General features: G+C 43.8%; 1 protein-coding gene across 1 annotated transcript in view; it reads right to left on the bottom strand.

Moving 5' to 3' along the window:
* Positions 1 to 3,978: 3,978 nt before the first annotated feature.
* Positions 3,979 to 18,147, bottom strand: part of LOC124798736 (UDP-glycosyltransferase UGT5-like) — a 105,279-nt gene continuing 91,110 nt past the window's right edge. The window contains exons 8-9 of the mRNA XM_047262264.1: positions 17,116 to 17,314; positions 3,979 to 4,097 (exon numbers count right to left, since the gene is read on the bottom strand). Of these exons, the coding sequence (XP_047118220.1) occupies positions 3,979 to 4,097; positions 17,116 to 17,314 (318 nt within the window). The remainder of the gene's footprint in view (positions 4,098 to 17,115; positions 17,315 to 18,147) is intronic.

Raw genomic sequence — 18,147 nt, 5'->3', positions numbered from 1 at the left:
TCTTCCTTTTTTGATGCTTGATCTGCGTTCAGTTTTTGACGGGCTACCCACTGGGGTGCGATGGGGAGTTTCCCTTGTAAGTAGTCAGCCAGGCCTCCATCTTGGGGAACATATGAAGGTCGACATGTCCGGCCTATAAGGAGGAGGCAGATGAATCTCCTATCCAAAAATTTTGAGTCTTATCTTCGTTCCATTTGCAGTACGGGATCGTTCATTGTAGTGAAAAACATGATTCCTTCGGGAATCTTCCCGCGCCGTTGTTTTGGGTTTGCCTTCGGAGTTTTGTAAAAGTTCCGCAAAAAGCCTGTGTTGTCACAGCATTATCACCCGTTACTCTCGTGAATCTGTTGTCAAAGTTCCATTAAAATACCAAAAAACTCTAACGATCATTTCATATCGTCTGCTTGAATAGTTTGGGATTACCGGGAGACTGCAAGAAGCCACTGCGGCAGATTGTAAACAAAGCTCCTGTGGTCTGTCTCCAATGTGCCCCCTCGATATACAGATCACCTCCCAGCACCTCAGCTGAGAATTAGAAAACTGTGTGCAACGGAAACGATTTCGAAATTGATATTATAACAAATTAGTTGAAGGTGTAGTCCTTGGCAAAATCCATTGTAATAAATGGCGTTATGGGGTGAATCTATTTTTTTTATTCTTTTTTTTTTTGGTCATCAGTCTACTGAGTCCGCAGCTCGTGGTCGTGCGGTAGCGTTCTCGCTTCCCACGCCCGGGTTCCCGGGTTCGAGTCCCGACGGGGTCAGGGATTTTCTCTGCCTCGTGATGACTGGGTGTTGTGTGCTGTCCTTAAGTTAGTTAGGTTTAAGTAGTTCTAAGTTCTAGGGGACTGATGACCATAGATGTTAAGTCCCATAGTGCTCAGAGCCATTTGAACCAATTTTGAACCATCAGTCTACTGACTGGTTTGATGCGGCCCGCCACGAATTCCTTTCCTGTGCTAACCTCTTAATCTCAGAGTAGCACTTGCAACCTACGTCCTCAATTATTTGCTTGACGTATTCCAATCTCTGTCTTCCTCTACAGTTTTTGCCCTCTACAGCTCCCTCTAGTACCATGGAACTCATTCCCTCATGTCTTAGCAGATGTCCTATCATCCTGTCCCTTCTCCTTATCAGTATTCCACATATTCCTTTCCTCTCCGATTCTGCGTAGAACCTCCTCATTCCTTACCTCATCAGTCCACCTAATTTTCAACATTCGTCTATAGCACCACATCTCAAATGCTTCGATTCTCTTCTGTTCCGGTTTTCCCACAGTCAATGTTTCACTACCATGCAATGCTGTACACCAGACGTACATCCTCAGAAATTTCTTCCTCAAATTAAGGCCGGTATTTGATATTAGTAGACTTCTCTTGGCCAGAAATGCTTTTTTTGCCATAGCGAGTCTGCTTTTGTTGTCCTCCTCGCTCCGTCCGTCATTGGTTATTTTACTGCCTAGGTAGCAGAATTCCTTAACTTCATTGACTTCGTGACCATCAATCCTGATGTTAAGTTTCTCGCTGTGCTCATTTCTACTACTTCTCATTACCTTCGTCTTTCTCCAATTTACTCTCAAACCATACTGTGTACTCATTAGACTGTTCATTCCGTTCAGCAGATCGTTTAATTCTTCTTCACTTTCACTCAGGATAGCAATGTCATCAGCGAATCGTATCATTGATATCCTTTCATCTATTTACTGAGATCAAAGAGAGGTCTACTTTTACGGTAGTTTGTTGTTATAAAAATGTAAAAGGAGAACCAAAATTTCAGGGTAAGATGTTCTAAAACTGATACACCCAGTTTGTTCATAAGGAAACCATGCCTATCACAAAAGTTCCTACTGTTGGTTATGCTGCCATTGTTTATCAATAGCTACTCATAACTTGTTTTTCCATTAAAAACCACATTGGACGTAACAAATTAGTTTTGATAAACATGCATGTTGTAACCGCAACAGGAACAGTGGCAGGGTTGCCGCTAACGAAAACGTGTCGGGACAGAACGGGAACAGCCTGCAAACGAAGAAGACGGACGAATGGGAATCGAGTTCCATGCCGTATGGCGCGGATTCGAAACCCACGGCGCGCGGTACCAGAATGCAACCCAACTTACTTGATCCACACCTAGAGCTGGCAGATGATGTAACTGGCTGTGCCCGTCTTAGAAATATTTCCTGGGCCACGTTTCTTCTGCCCATCCTTTATACATATGGCTCCAGTAAAACGGCAATTAACCTAGAAAAACCACTTTTCTTCAACGAGGTGTTACGACATGAAGACGATACTGTTGTCTTCAAAACCACTTCGATGGCCAGTACTTAGTTACAGTAAGACTACGGAAATGACGTACCTTTCCACAGTGCAGTCATACTGATAGTGATACGGCATTGCCCTCTTCGGGCACTTTATGAAGCGGCTGGTGGACGATTGCAAGAACTATGCTACGTATGGTTTGCGCCTGTCATCAGTCAATACAAAAGCTTAGTATTTAATATATAGGTGCCCAGTACAGTGATGAGCAGTTATACTCCACGATTTCTCCTTTTTTTGCACGCAAAATTCTGATGAAAATTTGTTCCGAGTTTACTACTAGAAAACAATTCGTCGAGAACTACTACACTAGCATACGTTAGAAACCACCTTCTAACATTGTCTCGACAGCATTTATTACTTTATATCATCCATGTGCTTGTACAGATTTAGTATTTATGTTCTTAACTGTTCTTCAGGAACATAGCAAGATATACCAAGTTAGATTATGAAAGAAGTACAGATATTAGGAAGGCACTGAAAATATTTCGTGTAAATTAAACGGTTGAAGAACTTAAGCAAGAATAGATATCCCTTGTGTTGCGAACGGAGGAATCAGGATTACCACTACATTTTGGCAATAAAGTCCGCAAGGTTAAAGGTGCACTGGAAGACCACCAAAAAGACGGGAGGACTAAATGTAGCTGCAGCAGTAGTACTAGTAGTAGTAGCAGTAGTAGTAGTAAAAGAAGAAGAAGCTCCTTAAGCGTCTGTCATCCATATGAACATAAATTCCATGCTTGTGAATATAGATGGCATGTTCTTGCTGTTTTCACAAGTTTTGTCAACATTTGAAAAATGGCCACATCGTCGATAAAAAGGATTCAAGACAGAAACTGAAACGAAGTTTTGCCATTAGTGCTACGAGGTTCGTCGTTGAGTACAACATCGCAGGCGCTCCTGTCTGTGATGCAGCGTCAATGGTAACCGCAGCCATGGTCTCCGAGTCGATAGTCCATACTGCTGCAAACGTAGTCGAACTGTTCGTGCAGATGGTTGTTGTCTTGCAAACGTTCCCTTCTGTTGACTCAGGGATCGAGACGTGCCTATACGATCCGTTACAGCAATGCGGATAAGATGTCCGTCATCTCGACTGCTAGCGATACGAGGCCGTTGCGATCCACCACGGCGTTCCGTATTACCCTTCTGAACCCACAGATTCCATATTCTGCTAACAGTAATTGGATCTCGACCAACGCGAGCAGCAATTTCTCGATACGATAAACCGCAATCGCGATAGGCTAGAATCCGAACTTTATCAAAGTCAGAAACGGGATGGTACGCATATCTCCTCCTTACACGAGGCATCACAACAACGTTTCACCAGGCAACGCCGGTCAACTGCTGTTTGTGTATGAGAAATCAGTTGGAAACTTTCCTCATGTCAGCACGTTGTAGGTGTCGCCACCGTCGCCAACTTGTGTGAATGCTCTGAAAAGCTAATTATATGTATATCACAGCATTTTATTCCTGTCGCTTAAATTTCTCGTCTGTAGCACGTCATCTTCGTGGTGTAGCAATTTTAATGGCCAGTAGTGTAAGTGTCCAAAGGGCACATTATTTCAGCAAACAATCATGTTGCCATTATAACGTACGCTGATGAGCTAACCACTTGGAGGCTGGCGTGGTGCTTTTATTCCCCCTTCCCCCCTCCGTCAGCCGTTCTATGCACCGTCCGCGCTCAGCGCCTCCTGCCGCTGTCCACCCGCCGACTCATTGCTACGTCCTAGGTTGGTGCCCAGGTACGCGTGGTGGGCTGGCGGCGCCTCTTCTGTTCCTCTGCCTGCACGCGAAGTCAGTTCGCTGTGGGATACCTCCTTCCTCTTCCTGAGGACGGAGCTGTACGTCCTCGGGAGGAGCGGGGACGAGCTACTGGGAGCGGACGGCAGACAGAACGGCAAATAGGAGAGAGAGTACAAGTAGCGAGTCCACCAGCTAACCTAATGATGGCTACTCGGTCGTTTGCCGAAATATTGAGCCCGTCGGACGCTGACATCCGACTGTTCACCCGTGAACTGTTTCGTCATGAAACATGCTGGGCGAAGCTGAAGAACCACATTATTCAGAACTTTAGAGAATCGGCATTTGTGACAGACTGCAGAAAGAATCTTCCGCCACCAAAGTACCGCGACGACACGATAAGAGAAATGAGGGCTCGTAAGGGGTCTATACACAGACCCTTTTTCATCACTCCATTTGAGAGTGCAACAGGAGAGGGAATGACTAGCAGTCGTAAGGCACCCTCCACCACGCCTCATACGGTGGCTTACAGAGTATGTATGTAGTTGTAAACGAAGAGGTATTTTGATTAACACCTCCCTGGTTGCGTCACTATTAACTATCGCTGGCCTCCTGCGGACATTTGTCCAGAGACAGTATCCAGACAAATTACGCTGGACGTACAGATCCCGTGTGGGGTCACATTTTGCGGATTCTGTGTTGTCATTCGAGAGAAGTAGAATCAGCACTGGTGTTTCAAATGTTGCCGGTGAAAGGACACCGCGTACTTTAGGGATAAGACGAACACCGTCTTTTCAGATATACCTGCCGCCTCTATCAGTGAAGCGAGAGTGCCACTTTCCGCACATAACGGAACCGCGACAGAACTTTTTTATTTTTTATTTTTTTATTTATTTTTTGGTAAATCAGAGGCATTGGTTTACTACAGCGCCATCAGAAGCCGGACTCTATTCACTGACAGTAAAGGGAAATTAGCAAACGCTCCCACTAGATTTTTTTTTTCATGTAGATGTGAGAGCTATGTATACTTAAACCATTAGCCGTTGCCGCTGCTACAAATGCGGTACGTGTTTCATTATATTGCCACGTTCCACGTACGCATACAGCGACATCTGTCCATCGAACGCTTTCACATTTTGCACTCTTCGCGACCCTTTATCAGCAGACAGTGTGAAATAGTGTAGTGGTGAGTTAATGGGGTCGTGCTGGGGAACAGAACCGTTTACGCGCCTTCGTGGTTCAGACTCCCCGCCGTTTGACTAATGTAAGGGCAAACTTGGCCAAGGCACGTTTCCTTCGCCACCCTCTCCAGTGAGATCGTGTTGTCCATTCCAAACCATGTACAGTTCAGCTGAAAGCGTAACTAGTGGCTTCATTTCTTTTGTGAAATTGGTTCAATAAAGAGACATCGCAACAGGCCGACATCAACAGCAATCAGTTATGTTAGAAAGCTTTTGTTACGGCCTCGTTTACAATGTTTAAATCATCGCAAAGAGCACAGTAATTATCCTGCTGTTAAAAGGTAGAAGTGTGCTGCAAAAAGTTTCCATAAATACGCTAAATAGTGTTTATCGCCTATAGTCCTGATATGTTTGTGTTAAAAATACCCGTTCGCGTGGCCTGTCCGTTTCCCGTCTTCGGCATCTATTCCGAGAAGAGATGCCGACTTCTACCTGTACGCAGTGGAGGGTTGGTTCAAACATTTCTGCTTCGGTGAACTTCACACAATGTCATAAGTTATATAGTTAGTAGGGAAGCCTAAAGTAAGTATTATGAGATGATTAACTGACAGTATGAGTAGTTACATTTTGTTACGTAATAACAAGTTCATGAGAGCAAAAAAAATTTTATATGTAAACTGTTGTATTTTTTTTTCCAAAGCGTTCATCTTTAAAATTTGTAGTCTTTTGCATGGGTTCGGGCAGTGGCACCTCAGGCAAGCGCATGGTTTTGGAAGCATACAGCGCCGGCCTGTGTGGCCGTGCGGTTCTAGGCGCTTCAGTCTGGAACCGCGTGACCGCCACGGTCGCAGGTTCGAATCCTGCCTCGGGCATGGATGTGTGTGATGTCCTTAGGTTAGTTTGGTTTAATTAGTTCTAAGTTCTAGGCGACTGATGACCTCAGAAGTTAAGTCGCATAGTGCTCAGACCCATTTGAACCATTTGAATCATACGGCAGCTCTTTTCAAATTGTTAAACTCGCTGTCGACGAATGTTTTCCGTCACAAAAGGTAACTGAATGAAGTCATTAGGCGGTACATCTGGTGAATAGGGCAGCAAGGCGTTAACTCCATGTCTTCCTTCGCCTCTTGATGAACGACCTACTTTTGTTGCTTGCAATTCACCTTCGAGCTACCAAATAGTTGGGTACTCCTTAGTTTCCGGCTCTTCCGAATACATCCATACTCATTTAGGATGTTGTTCTCGGATTCTGCGTTACCTCGGCATTTCCTTGTAGCAATTGACTTGAGCCTGCATGTCACAGTACGTCACGTGCCGCAATGTTCCGCACAGCATAGATGGTTTCTGAAACACCGGCGGTGTTTGGTCAGCTCTCACGGATTTCGTCGCTGACGGAGACACTACCACTACGATAATCTACAAACCAACTGTAAGTAGTCTGTCCTGAAGGTGATTTATTACCATAACATAAACGGAGCGATTTGTGGCATTCAAAAATGGTTCAAATGGCTCTGAGCACTATGGGACTCAACTTCTGAGGTCATTAGTCCCCTAGAACTTAGAACTAGTTAAACCTAACTAACTTAAGGACATCACAAACATCCATGCCCGAGGCAGGATTCGAACCTGCGACCGTAGCGGTCTTGCGGTTCCAGACTGCAGCGCCTTTAACCGCACGGCCACTTCGGCCGGCTTTGTGGCATTAATCCTGCGCTAGGCCTTTACGAAAATCATCCAGCGAAAAATTTGATTTCTTTCAAAAGATTGTTTGTTTAAACGCTCGTTGTAAATAAGATAGTCTGCCAAACTGTGAAGTGCTATTGTTTTAACAGTAACAAATGACTTATTTTCAAACAACAGTGATGTCACATCTCATTAGCCGATTCTAATGGTCGTTTATACCAAGTTAAAAGACAGGCCTCGGGCAATTGTACAATGTACCAGCTGGTGTCAAAGCAATGAACAATAAATACATTACAGGAGCACATAAAATCCCTCTTCCCGTAAGTGCAAGTTTATTTGGAGGGCAGCTCACGCACACAGAAAACATCATAGCATTAGTTAAATTTATGTAAGCCCGCCCGCTTAGCCGTGCGGTCTAACGCACTGCTTTCCGGGCGGGAAGACGTGCCGGTCCCGCGCACGAATCCGCCCGGAGGGTTAGAGTCGAGGTCTGGTGTGCCGGCCAGTCTGTGGATGGTTTTTAGGCGGTTTTCCACCTGCCTCTGCGAACGCGGGCTGCTTCCCCTTATTCCGCCTCAGTTACACTAATATCAGCGATTACTGTGCAAACACTGTCTCCACCTACGCGTACATCATACCTACTCTACCACGCAACTACGTGAGTAATTGGAAATTTATTTGAAAACAGGAATTGATGTCTACTTGAGTTGGTTTCAACTTGAAACTGGTTTTTGTTAAAGCATCTTCTTAATTTGATTTCACTTATTGATTTTTGGTGTGTACTAGAATAGTAATGTAACACACACATTGTTAAATACAGTACCGGTAAGATTTTCTAGATTACAAGACTTTTGAATTTGAATAGAATATTTGTTCCTAGATACATGACCACGTTGTACCTTCGATTAGTTACCCACATTCTGTGAAACCTTACTTTTCCAGAGTAATTACTGAATTTTTTAGGTAAAGACTAGAGCACCCATAAAGTGAATACTACAATTTTAGATCCGAATATGACGACGTATTAATGTTCTAGTACAAGGCTGGCTGGAGGCAGAAGTCTGACAAGTGTTCCAAGATCCATCACTCTTCCGTACCTCATATTATGCCTTTGAATTCTAAATTAATAATGTTGTCTTAAAGGAAAGTTTGTAATGATGCATCACAAAAACCGCTCGAATGGGAATGGACTATATTTTGTTTTCGGTTCGAATATTTGGCATTTATTGCTCGCATTTATACTTCATTTTATACTCGAATTGATTCATAAAATCTATCATAATTTTCATACTTCCCATTTGTATTCTAAATCGTTTGGACTATAGAACAGCTGAAAAATATATAATCAGTCACTGCCTTTGAGCACCATTGTCCTGTTCTTCACGAAACATCGACACAATTTTAAGTAATGTTGCAATTTTGGGCTTTCCATTTTATGTGCAATGTTTTCACGACCCACCTGGTCGTTTGTTCACGTGCTCCGAGCTATGCTCGCTGTGGAGTCCACGTAGCGAAAACACATAATAGCACAACTCTTCGCGCCTGAAAATGAGGACAGGATCGACCGTCAAAGTATTGTGTGTAAAATGGAAACAACAACTCGGCTGAATACGCTATGGCCCACCAAGTACGGAAGATGGATGAGCACCGACAGAATGATGGTGGACTCCTCAATACGCTGACTTTCCTAACAAGGTTTCGAGGTGAACACGTTGCACCTACGTTAGCCAAAATTGAGCATACGACAGCGATCCTCAGTATTAAGCATCGCGCAAGCCCGGAGGTAGTACACAGAATTCGTGACGACCGACAAGTACTACACTTCAAAGGATGTTCCATTTTTTACATGTCGGCTACACTCTCTGCGGAATGGGCTGATATTACGACGTAATCGCAAGGAGAATAAGTGCACGTCACAGAGCAAAATTTGTTCATTTATACAGTAGAGCAGGGTAAGATGGAGGGAGCCGTACAGTAATTAATATCACAAACAAACATCTGGACGTGGATACAGCGATGATTCTTACCAAAGGGGTTATTTTCAAGCCCACTCCAAAAAATGTTACCTTTAGCAGATTACATGAGCACCATGGGGCATGTAGCAGCTTCATCCCCACCGGAAGCATCAGAAGGGGTCTGCAATGACGCCTGTAGAGCTCATGCCAAGATGTCAGTATGCAAAATCTCCAACAAAAAACGAGTAGCTCTGAGAACATTTGTGAGAGGATGAGGGGGGGGGGGCACGACAAAATAAACTCTAACTTTGCTAGCAGACAAGGGCAGTAGTACGATAAAATTGAGAGAAAGATGAGTCAGACTTGCTACACCACGTCATTAAAGGTCCTGTAACACAAGTAGCGGTGCCACCATGACGAATGGATTTGCTAATGCACACAATAAAGACCCATGTGTAATAATACTGGCACACTTACGTATCGTGGTGTGCACTGCTGTTTATAGTTCTGACACTCCAGTTAAATCAGTTCATTCCTCTCAGACCTCGATTAAAAAATATGTGCTAAGGTTGCAAATGCAGACGAATTATGGCTGCCATGGTGCTGTTGATTATTATCACACGTACCATAGCGACCCAGGTGAATATCTCCCGTAGTATAATACTCCCGCACAGGCCTGCAGATGTGCCACGGTTCGTGTTTTGAGGAGCCGTTCGTCTGGACTACAGCGTATCCAGAGAGGACCATCGACATGGTGTGGAGAGAAACGTATTTGATCCCACACCTTTTCACTGATCCGCATTTCAATCTCGAAAATCTCGTCCGCACTTCAACCGTAAGTGACGGTGGCGCTGGGTGTTCATTGGAACACGCAGGGAACCCCGTGGTCGACCCTGTACCTGGTCAGATATACCACATATCACATCCTAAAAGAACGGCACGTCTCCTACGCTTTCTGTGATGAGGCGTAAACGTCTAGTGTGTTTTCGCCTACTCGTGGTTTCGGTGTCCTTCAACCACTTCCCAGAGATGCTCACGACAGTAGCAAGCGAACGGCCGACTAGCTTCCTCGCCTCCCAGACACCCGTCCCCATGCCCTTGGCAATGTGTCCTTTCTCAGAGTCACTTACAGCTGCGGATATCCCCATTTTCGGGCTCGATCGTCGCTGGAATGATTCCCCATTCGTCTCTTATCATTTCGTATGTTTTTCTTGCTGCGGCACCAGGTTGCATACAATCTCGTAGTGGGCAGTGGTCATAATGTTTTATATCGTCAATGTACGATGGTCATTCAATAATTAAAGAGACAAATTGGTCTGGGAAAAACCGTTGGCAGGACAAGTTTGGTACTTTTATTGTTTTAAGTTGGCATCACTGAGATAAGCCCTGATAAGCTGACGTATCAAAATTGTTTTGTTTATAACTTCAAAAAAACATTTGAAGATGGCGAGTACTCTTGAAACGTCCTCATTAGTTGAACAACGTTCAGTTATTCGTTTTTTACTTGCTGAAAGCGAGAAACCAGTGAATAGGTACTGTAGAACGTCTAAAGTTTGTGGTGAAGGTTGTATGAATTGCGCAAATTTTTACATCTGCCGGCCGCTGGTGGCCGAGCGGTTCTAGCCGCTACAGTCTGGAACCGCGAGACCGCTACGGTCGCAGGTTCGAATCCTGCCTCGGGCATGGATGTGTGTGATGTCCTTAGGTTGGTTAGGTTTAAGTAGTTCTGGGTTCTAGGCGACTGATGACCTGAGATGTTAAGTCCCATAGAGCTCAGAGTCATTTGGACCTTTTTTTTTACATGTGGGTAGAGCAGTTCAAAAATGGTCTCGACTCAGTGATTGACGAACACCATTCTGGCCGACCAGTTTCAAAGCCATCACTTGAAAACTGAATTGATGACATTATTCGTGCCGACCATGTTGTGACTGTGGAAATGATAGTTGATAAGATAAAAGTTAGTAGTGATACAGTTCATAACAGTATCCGTAACAAGCTGAAGTACCGTAAAACATGTGTAAGATGGGTCCAAAAGGAATTGACGCGGCTACCTAAGGAAACAGGGTTGAGTGTGTGCACAGGGCTAAAGGAACGTTATGAAAGAGAAGGCGAGCACTTCCTCAACAAAATTTTAACCTTTGATGAAACTTGGGATCATTATTTTGAGCCAGAATCACCTCCCAAGAAAAAATTGAAACACAAGCATTAGTAGGAAAAGTCATATTGATGTTGACGGTGTTTTTGTGATTATCTCGAAAAGCAGCGTACAGTGAAGAGCCACTACTAGTCGGATTTGCTTTTAACCAAGGTGAAGGCAGCCATGAGAGGGAGAAGTCGTGGATCTCAGAGGAGAGGTGTGATTCTCCAGCACTACGTCATATCGCTCAACTAACCTGTGAAATCATCGACAAAATGGGCTGCAACGTAGTCTCATCCCCCTTACAGTCCTCATTTAGGACCTAGTGATTTACATTTTTCTGGTGCACTGTAGGAGACATTGCTTGGTAAGAGGTTTCAGACAACGAGAACGGGAACAAGTTTGTTGGAAATTATTTCAAACACCAAGTTGGAATAAAAAAGCTTGTAGCCCGATGGAACAAGTGCATATATGTTCAAAGGGTTTGTGTTGAAAAGTAGAAAAAGTATTCTTTTGTAAAAATAAGTGCTTTTTTCTCCAGACCAATTTGTCTCTTTAATTATTGAATGACCCTCGTATGTGCCCATAAATTGAGGGTTCGTGATTCATAAACAAAACATTGCGTCACATTCCACGGTTGAATATAGTGTGATCGGACAACATGCACATAGCATGGCTGTACTGTACCACTTTATGTTTCTGTAATAGTCAGTGTGGACCGAGGACTGTACTTCTTAGAGTGATTTGTGCATCTGTTGCAGCGCTATTCTAACTTTAACGAATGCTGAAGGGAAAGTGAATATGGTTAGTGTACACTATACATGGCCTGTTCGCCGGAAGACAGCAGCAGTTGAGTCAGGACATGAATGGCGTCTATAGCACAACTTGACAGCTGTGGAGGATAGTAACACGGGGACGAGAGACTCGTAGTTGGGTCATCAATGGATCTCTTCTTCAAATCACTCTAAAGTCTTATTTTTCCTTTCATTTTTTGTTCGGTTCGAATACCTACATCATTTAAATATAAAATATAGCGAATACGTACCAATTAACCCCCATATAACTATTTTTATGAAAAAAAATGCATGTGTTCTTGTTCCTGATTACGTATCACGTAAAAATTCCAGTTTCTATTTCAAATATAATGTCTTAATTATCTATATTTCATAGAAGATGGTTAATAAATATGTAATTTTTCAATTTAAACGATCTTTATTAACAATCTTTTATGAACGACCGATAATTAAGAATTTATATTTGCATTTCATGTGTGGTTGAATTAGAAACAAGAAGACAGGCATTATTCATAAAAAATGATGTTTAGATATGTGTTAAATGCATATATTCAATAAATTTTATATTTAAGTGATGTATATTTGAACTGAACGAAAAAATAATAAGAAAGAAGAAACGTCATAGTGAGATTCGAAAGAACGATTTTCTGACGACGCAGCTACCATTGTTCGACATTAGTGTACGAGACACACAGCCCCTCGTGAAAAATCACCTTAATTTAGAGAATTAAAGTTCCTTGGAAATATTCAAAGTCGATTTGTTCGGGAAATTTTGAGAGCTCCATCGAACTGATTTGGGAGAGTGATACTTGAGTAACTGTACATACCATGAACATAAAAAACTACAAAATCCCGATAGTCAGGTGATCTCCTTTTGAGATGAATGTTGCAGCCTGAAACCAGCACCACGCACTGCCGCTCCTGCTGGTCATTCGACACACACTGTGATGGATAACGTTGTCGCATGTCGCGCTGAATGGCCAGAACCACGCTATGGTAAGCTGGTGTGCATCGTGTAATGTCAGCTGAGTGCATCACGCCGTGTATTGCTATTCCGTATGCCTCTGACATATTGTAACGCCACCCAGTATATGCCATAGACGTTTTGCCGAAATACTTTGCTTCTGTATCACTGTGCAGTCGGACAGAAGGATTCCGGAAAAGACCTGTGTTGTTTCGTTTATCTCGAAGATACCTCAACTTCTTTTCGGATGGAGTACTGTTGGCTGGGTAAGAGAGCTGACGGTGTTACAATCTTACTACCATGATGGGTTTGGATCAGAGTGCTCTACCCACCTTCTGTTGCACAATCTGTATGAATCATCATCATCATAATTTATTGCATTAGCCGGCCTTTAAGGCCTGTAACAGAAAAACAAAAGAAATAATCGTAAATAAACGAAAACGGCGCGTCGTAAGAAATTATAAAACAAATTACAAAAAGTTCAATAAAAAGAGAGGTTAGTGAGCCACAACAGTGGGGATATCTACACTGGCGGTCTCTGACTTCCTCTTCAAAGACTGTCGTCTCCACTTGCTTAAGGATTGTTAACACTCGGTTCTTCCATAGCGTCTTTGGACGTCCTCTTGGGCTGTGAATGGAGGACTCGGTATGGGAGGGATCTGTCAGCTCGAAGGATGTGGCCAAACCACTGTAGCCATTTGTGTTCTAGTATTCGGCCAATGTATAACCATATAAAAAACCGTCTGTTCTACTGTCATGTTCCTCCCTCTGCCATTGGTGTATGTGTTGTTCTTAGCATAAGTTAGTTTAAGTAGTGTGTAAGTAGGTGTAAGTGATCTCAACAGTTTGGTCCCTTAGGAATTAACACACATTTGAACATTTTTACTTTCATGTACAGCTGAATCTTTATGTCCTGTTAAAGAATATGCTATTAGCGTTAATTATTAGTTGATGAACTTTTTCGTCGCTTCACTTTTATTAGTCAGTATGGATCCCGGATACTCGAGTTCTTGAAATCGTTCAAAGTTATGCTTGTCAGCAACAGTGGAAGGAAGGAGAGCTTGACTGCGTGGTAAGAGGAGATATTTGATTGTATCATCTTTCACCAGCAGTACAGATATCTTCGCTTTGTGGAGCAATCGTGTAGTATTAACAGCTACTTCCTCCACAATGTCACCAAGAGTCATAACATCGTCAGCAAACGCCAGCATTGTGTCTGCTCCCGCCATCTCTGATCCTCTGAATTGATCAGTGTCACGCCTTTCTTTTTATCCAAGACAATGCCGAATAGTATTATACTAAAAATGGAAGCGATATTTACAGCTTGAGATAACAACAAGCGTTACATATATACGAAAAAAAGGACAGTGTGAAAAATGTAATACTGGCGAATGGTGTTTTGGAATGCAGAGCTAGGTGGATGTAGTATTACATGTAGATAACCATCCAAGGAATACAAAGCGTTAAGCGGCAAAAAATCATGAACAACAGTTAGCGTAAAACGTCGTTAACCTATAAATGTCATAGACGTAATTGGAATCAACCTAATGATTAGCTGTACCTATACAATATGTACTATAGATCTTCGATTTATTTTCTAGTTTTTCAAATCGATTCGTTCAAGTAAGACTTTGTTGTTTTTAGTATAATGGCAATAAATTACAAGGTCTTTCGTGAGGTCCACTTATGTACAACACTAAAACAATTTTCCGCTTCGTGCTTCTCTTCCCTTGACGGATTGCTTTTGTCAGTGTTACAACGTTCTTTGCACCGTATACATATTTTTATGCCTTTTTGTCCAGTGTAACACGTATGTCATAACAGTTGGTAGTGGGGTACTGGCTCATATTTATACCCTACATTGGAGTTAACTGTGTTTTCAGTCAGAAAACCAATTTTAATTCCGTTTTACGAAATATGTAGCTAATTTATCAGGTATTTGTTTGATATATGGTAATGCGGAAAAGAAATAAGAAAAATTGACAGTATAAGTAGGAGGAAAACTATATTAATTAATCAAGAAGGGGGAAAAGAAAACAAAATATTCCAGCTTATCACATATCACGCACGGTCATTCGTAGCTAGACTTTGCAACAAAAATAAAGGATCACTTTTTCGAAACCCGCAATTGTGTCCAGTTCTGACACATAGGTTCAAAATTAGGCGTAAAGGTGTCTACAACCTTCATCTGTAATGGTGCAAAAGCGCGGCGCCTTGCGATGTCACCCTCGGGTTCGGAGGCGCTTCAAAGAGCAAGGTGTCGACACATCCAAAGCTAAGGTCACACCTCAGAAGTTATTGTAAGCTGTACAGTGGGTTAATGATGTCGTATCCCCTTTTCCCCCCTTTTCACCCCTTTTTATGACGCCTCCTGCTGCTCAGCGCACTGCAAGCTGTGGATTACTACTGAAAAATGTATGGTAATCAATGCCACAGGGGAAACTGGTTTGTACGCCCCCTCCCTCCCCCGCCCCCGCAGCGAGGCCTCACCATGTCGATTCTGAGCGGCGGTGTGGCTGAAATACGAGGGTAACTCGGAAGGTAAGGAACGATAGGTCGCGGAATGAAAACCACAGTGAAAATCCGATGAAGTTTTGCACAGGCGTGTTGGGCAGTGTCTCCAGTATGCCCGTCGATCGCGTTACGTCCCTCTTTTTGGTTCTGAGCACACAGGGAGCACATAAATATACGTAGAACGATAGTCTCTCCCGCCAAGTACGAGGGCCTGTTGAGAAATGTCGCCTCAATCTATGCAGCCAACATTACATAAGTGTTGTGCGGTTTCTTCTTCAAGACAATTCTCTGCCGCACTCTGCATGGACAATAAAAATGCTCCTGCATAACTTTCAGTTGGAAATGTTTGATTAACCACAATACAGCCAGAAATTGTCTGCTTCTGAGTTTCATCTCTGCTCACATGAACCGCTGGCTATGAAGACAACATTTTGGCACAGACAACGAGCTGTAGGCCAGCGTAGAGAATTGCTGGAAGGCACTGGCGGGTGCCTTCTATAACGAGGGTATTGGAAAGTTGGCACAACGCTACGAGAAACGTCTAAGTCGGATACGCGACTATGGGGATAAGTAGCTGGAAGTTGTAGCTAACCGTTGCAAACGAAACAGTTTTGATTTTCACTGTGGTTTCCATTTCGCGACCTATCGTTCCTTATTTTCCGAATAGCCCTCGTATTTTCCACGGCCACCCATAAGAACTGTGTGATTTCGATGCTGGGTTGTAATTTTGCTCTCGATCACAGAGGCGTCAAAGAAGCGGTGAAATGTCGGTAAGAGGAGTATGTGACCACCTTCCCTCCGTATGAACGTCCACGGTGGCGTCGGGCAGAATTGTGGTGAAATGTGGTGCCAGTGTGACGTCACTAACCCACCTTGTACTTCATACGAACGTCTTTTTATTTGGCGTGTCTACACCTCGCTGTTTGAAGCGTCCCCGAGACCATGAGTGACTTTGCAAGGCACCGTGATGTAGCATTACGCAGGAGGGTTGTAGGTACCTTTGAACCTAATTTCGAACTTATGCATCGGCATGGCACACAATTACGGGGCTTCGAAAAAGTGATTCTCTAATTTGGTTACGTAGTGTGCCAGTGCGGTTTCAGAAGACGACTGCTGTAAATATACAGGTCCGTAAGGAACAATGAAACATATTAGTGTACAGAGAATTTTTCCCACTTTTTATACGTAATACACACCATGCTGTAGTGTAGAGTGTTCCTCAATGGGATGGTTGTTGTTGTTGTTGTTGTAGTCTTCAGTCCTGAGGCTGGTTTGATGCAGCTCTCCATGCTACTCTATCCTGTGCAAGCTTCTTCATCTCCCAATACGTACTGCAACCTACATCCTTCTGAATCTGCTTAGTGTATTCATCTCTTGGTCTCCCTCAATGATTTTTACCCTCCACGCTGCCCTCCAATGCTAAATTTGTGATCCCTTGATGCCTCAGAACATGTCCTACAAACGGATCCCTTCTTCCAATCAAGTTGTGCCACAAACTCCTCCCCAATTCTATTCAGTACCTCCTCGTTAGTTATGTGATCTACCCATCTAAACTTCAGAATTCTTCTGTAGCACCACATTTCGAAAGCTTCTATTCTCTTCTTGTCCAAACTATTTATAATCCATGTTTCACTTCCATACATGGCTACACTCCATACAAATACTTTCAAGGGGATGGTAATGTCAGAATATATAAAACTCATCTGCTCCGTGTGTCTGCAGATGGGCAGCCCAGTGAACAGATTTTCTGAGCGGGCTGCTCGCGCCAGTGCCACATAACTGAATCGTTTGTGAAACTATCGTAACCAGCAGAGCCCGTGGTGGGTGACTGACCCAGTATGTCGACCTGGGGCAGCCACCTGCTGGCCCGCACGTTGCCAGGCAGCCGCACACCGGCCGGCAGCTGGGAGGCGTCGCAGCGCAGCAGCACGCGCTGCTCCAGGGTGGACAGCGCCTCCAGGATGGCGCGCATCTTGTCCAGCGGCAGCGTGTGGAACGGGATCAAGCTGCCGAATGACACGTACACCGCGCCCTGGGCAGACCCAGACAGGAACTGCTACATGTCCTGCCAACAGACAACCGCCGTCCATACACCTCCCTCATTGCGGCCGCGTAACTAACGACTTCAGACCCCGTGTCTAAACTCCTCCCTGTGCCTTACGAGAAGACGACGTGTGGAGCGAAGTAAAAAGCCGTGTCCGTTACATGCAGAATGTGTCAAAGATGTTGGGTCAAAATTATAGAAACAGTGGACAAGTAGACGAGTAATTCTTCAGACGATCGCGGCGTATTTTATCTTCTTCGTACTTGGTCTCAGCCTATTCCTCTCGAATAGTGCGGAGGCGGTCTCCGAGCTTAACGTGCGATGGACGGATCGCCATAAATTGTCACATCTTCACTCACTGAGACACTAACAAGGGAACCTCCTCATCGCAGCCCCCCCCCCCCCATCAGATTTAGTTATAAGTTGGCACAGTGCATAGGCCTTGAAAAACTGAACACAGATCACTCGCTAAAACAGGAAGAAGTTGTGTGGAACTATGAAAAAATAAGCAAAATATACAAACTGAGTAGTCCATGCAGAAGGCAGAAGATAGGCAACATCAAGGATTATCTGGGGTCAGGAGCGCCGTGGTCTCATGGTTAGCGTGAGCAGCGGCGGAACGAGAGGTCCTTGGTTCAAGTCTTTCCTTGAACGAAAAGTTAAATTTTTTATTTTCAGACAAATATTTTGCAAAGCTGCACAGGTACACAGAGCACTATTGTTTACGTGATCGTGTTCAATTATCAAAGTTCAGGCACTCACACATAATCAACTTCGCTCTCCAAAATTCCAGGACATGTTCAGATTTGCTTGGACATATG

Source organism: Schistocerca piceifrons, chromosome 5 (assembly GCF_021461385.2).
Source record: "Schistocerca piceifrons isolate TAMUIC-IGC-003096 chromosome 5, iqSchPice1.1, whole genome shotgun sequence".
Lineage (NCBI taxonomy): Eukaryota > Metazoa > Arthropoda > Insecta > Orthoptera > Acrididae > Schistocerca > Schistocerca piceifrons.
The sequence above is the reverse complement of the archived record's forward strand: the minus strand, read 5'-3'. Positions and strand labels throughout refer to the sequence as shown.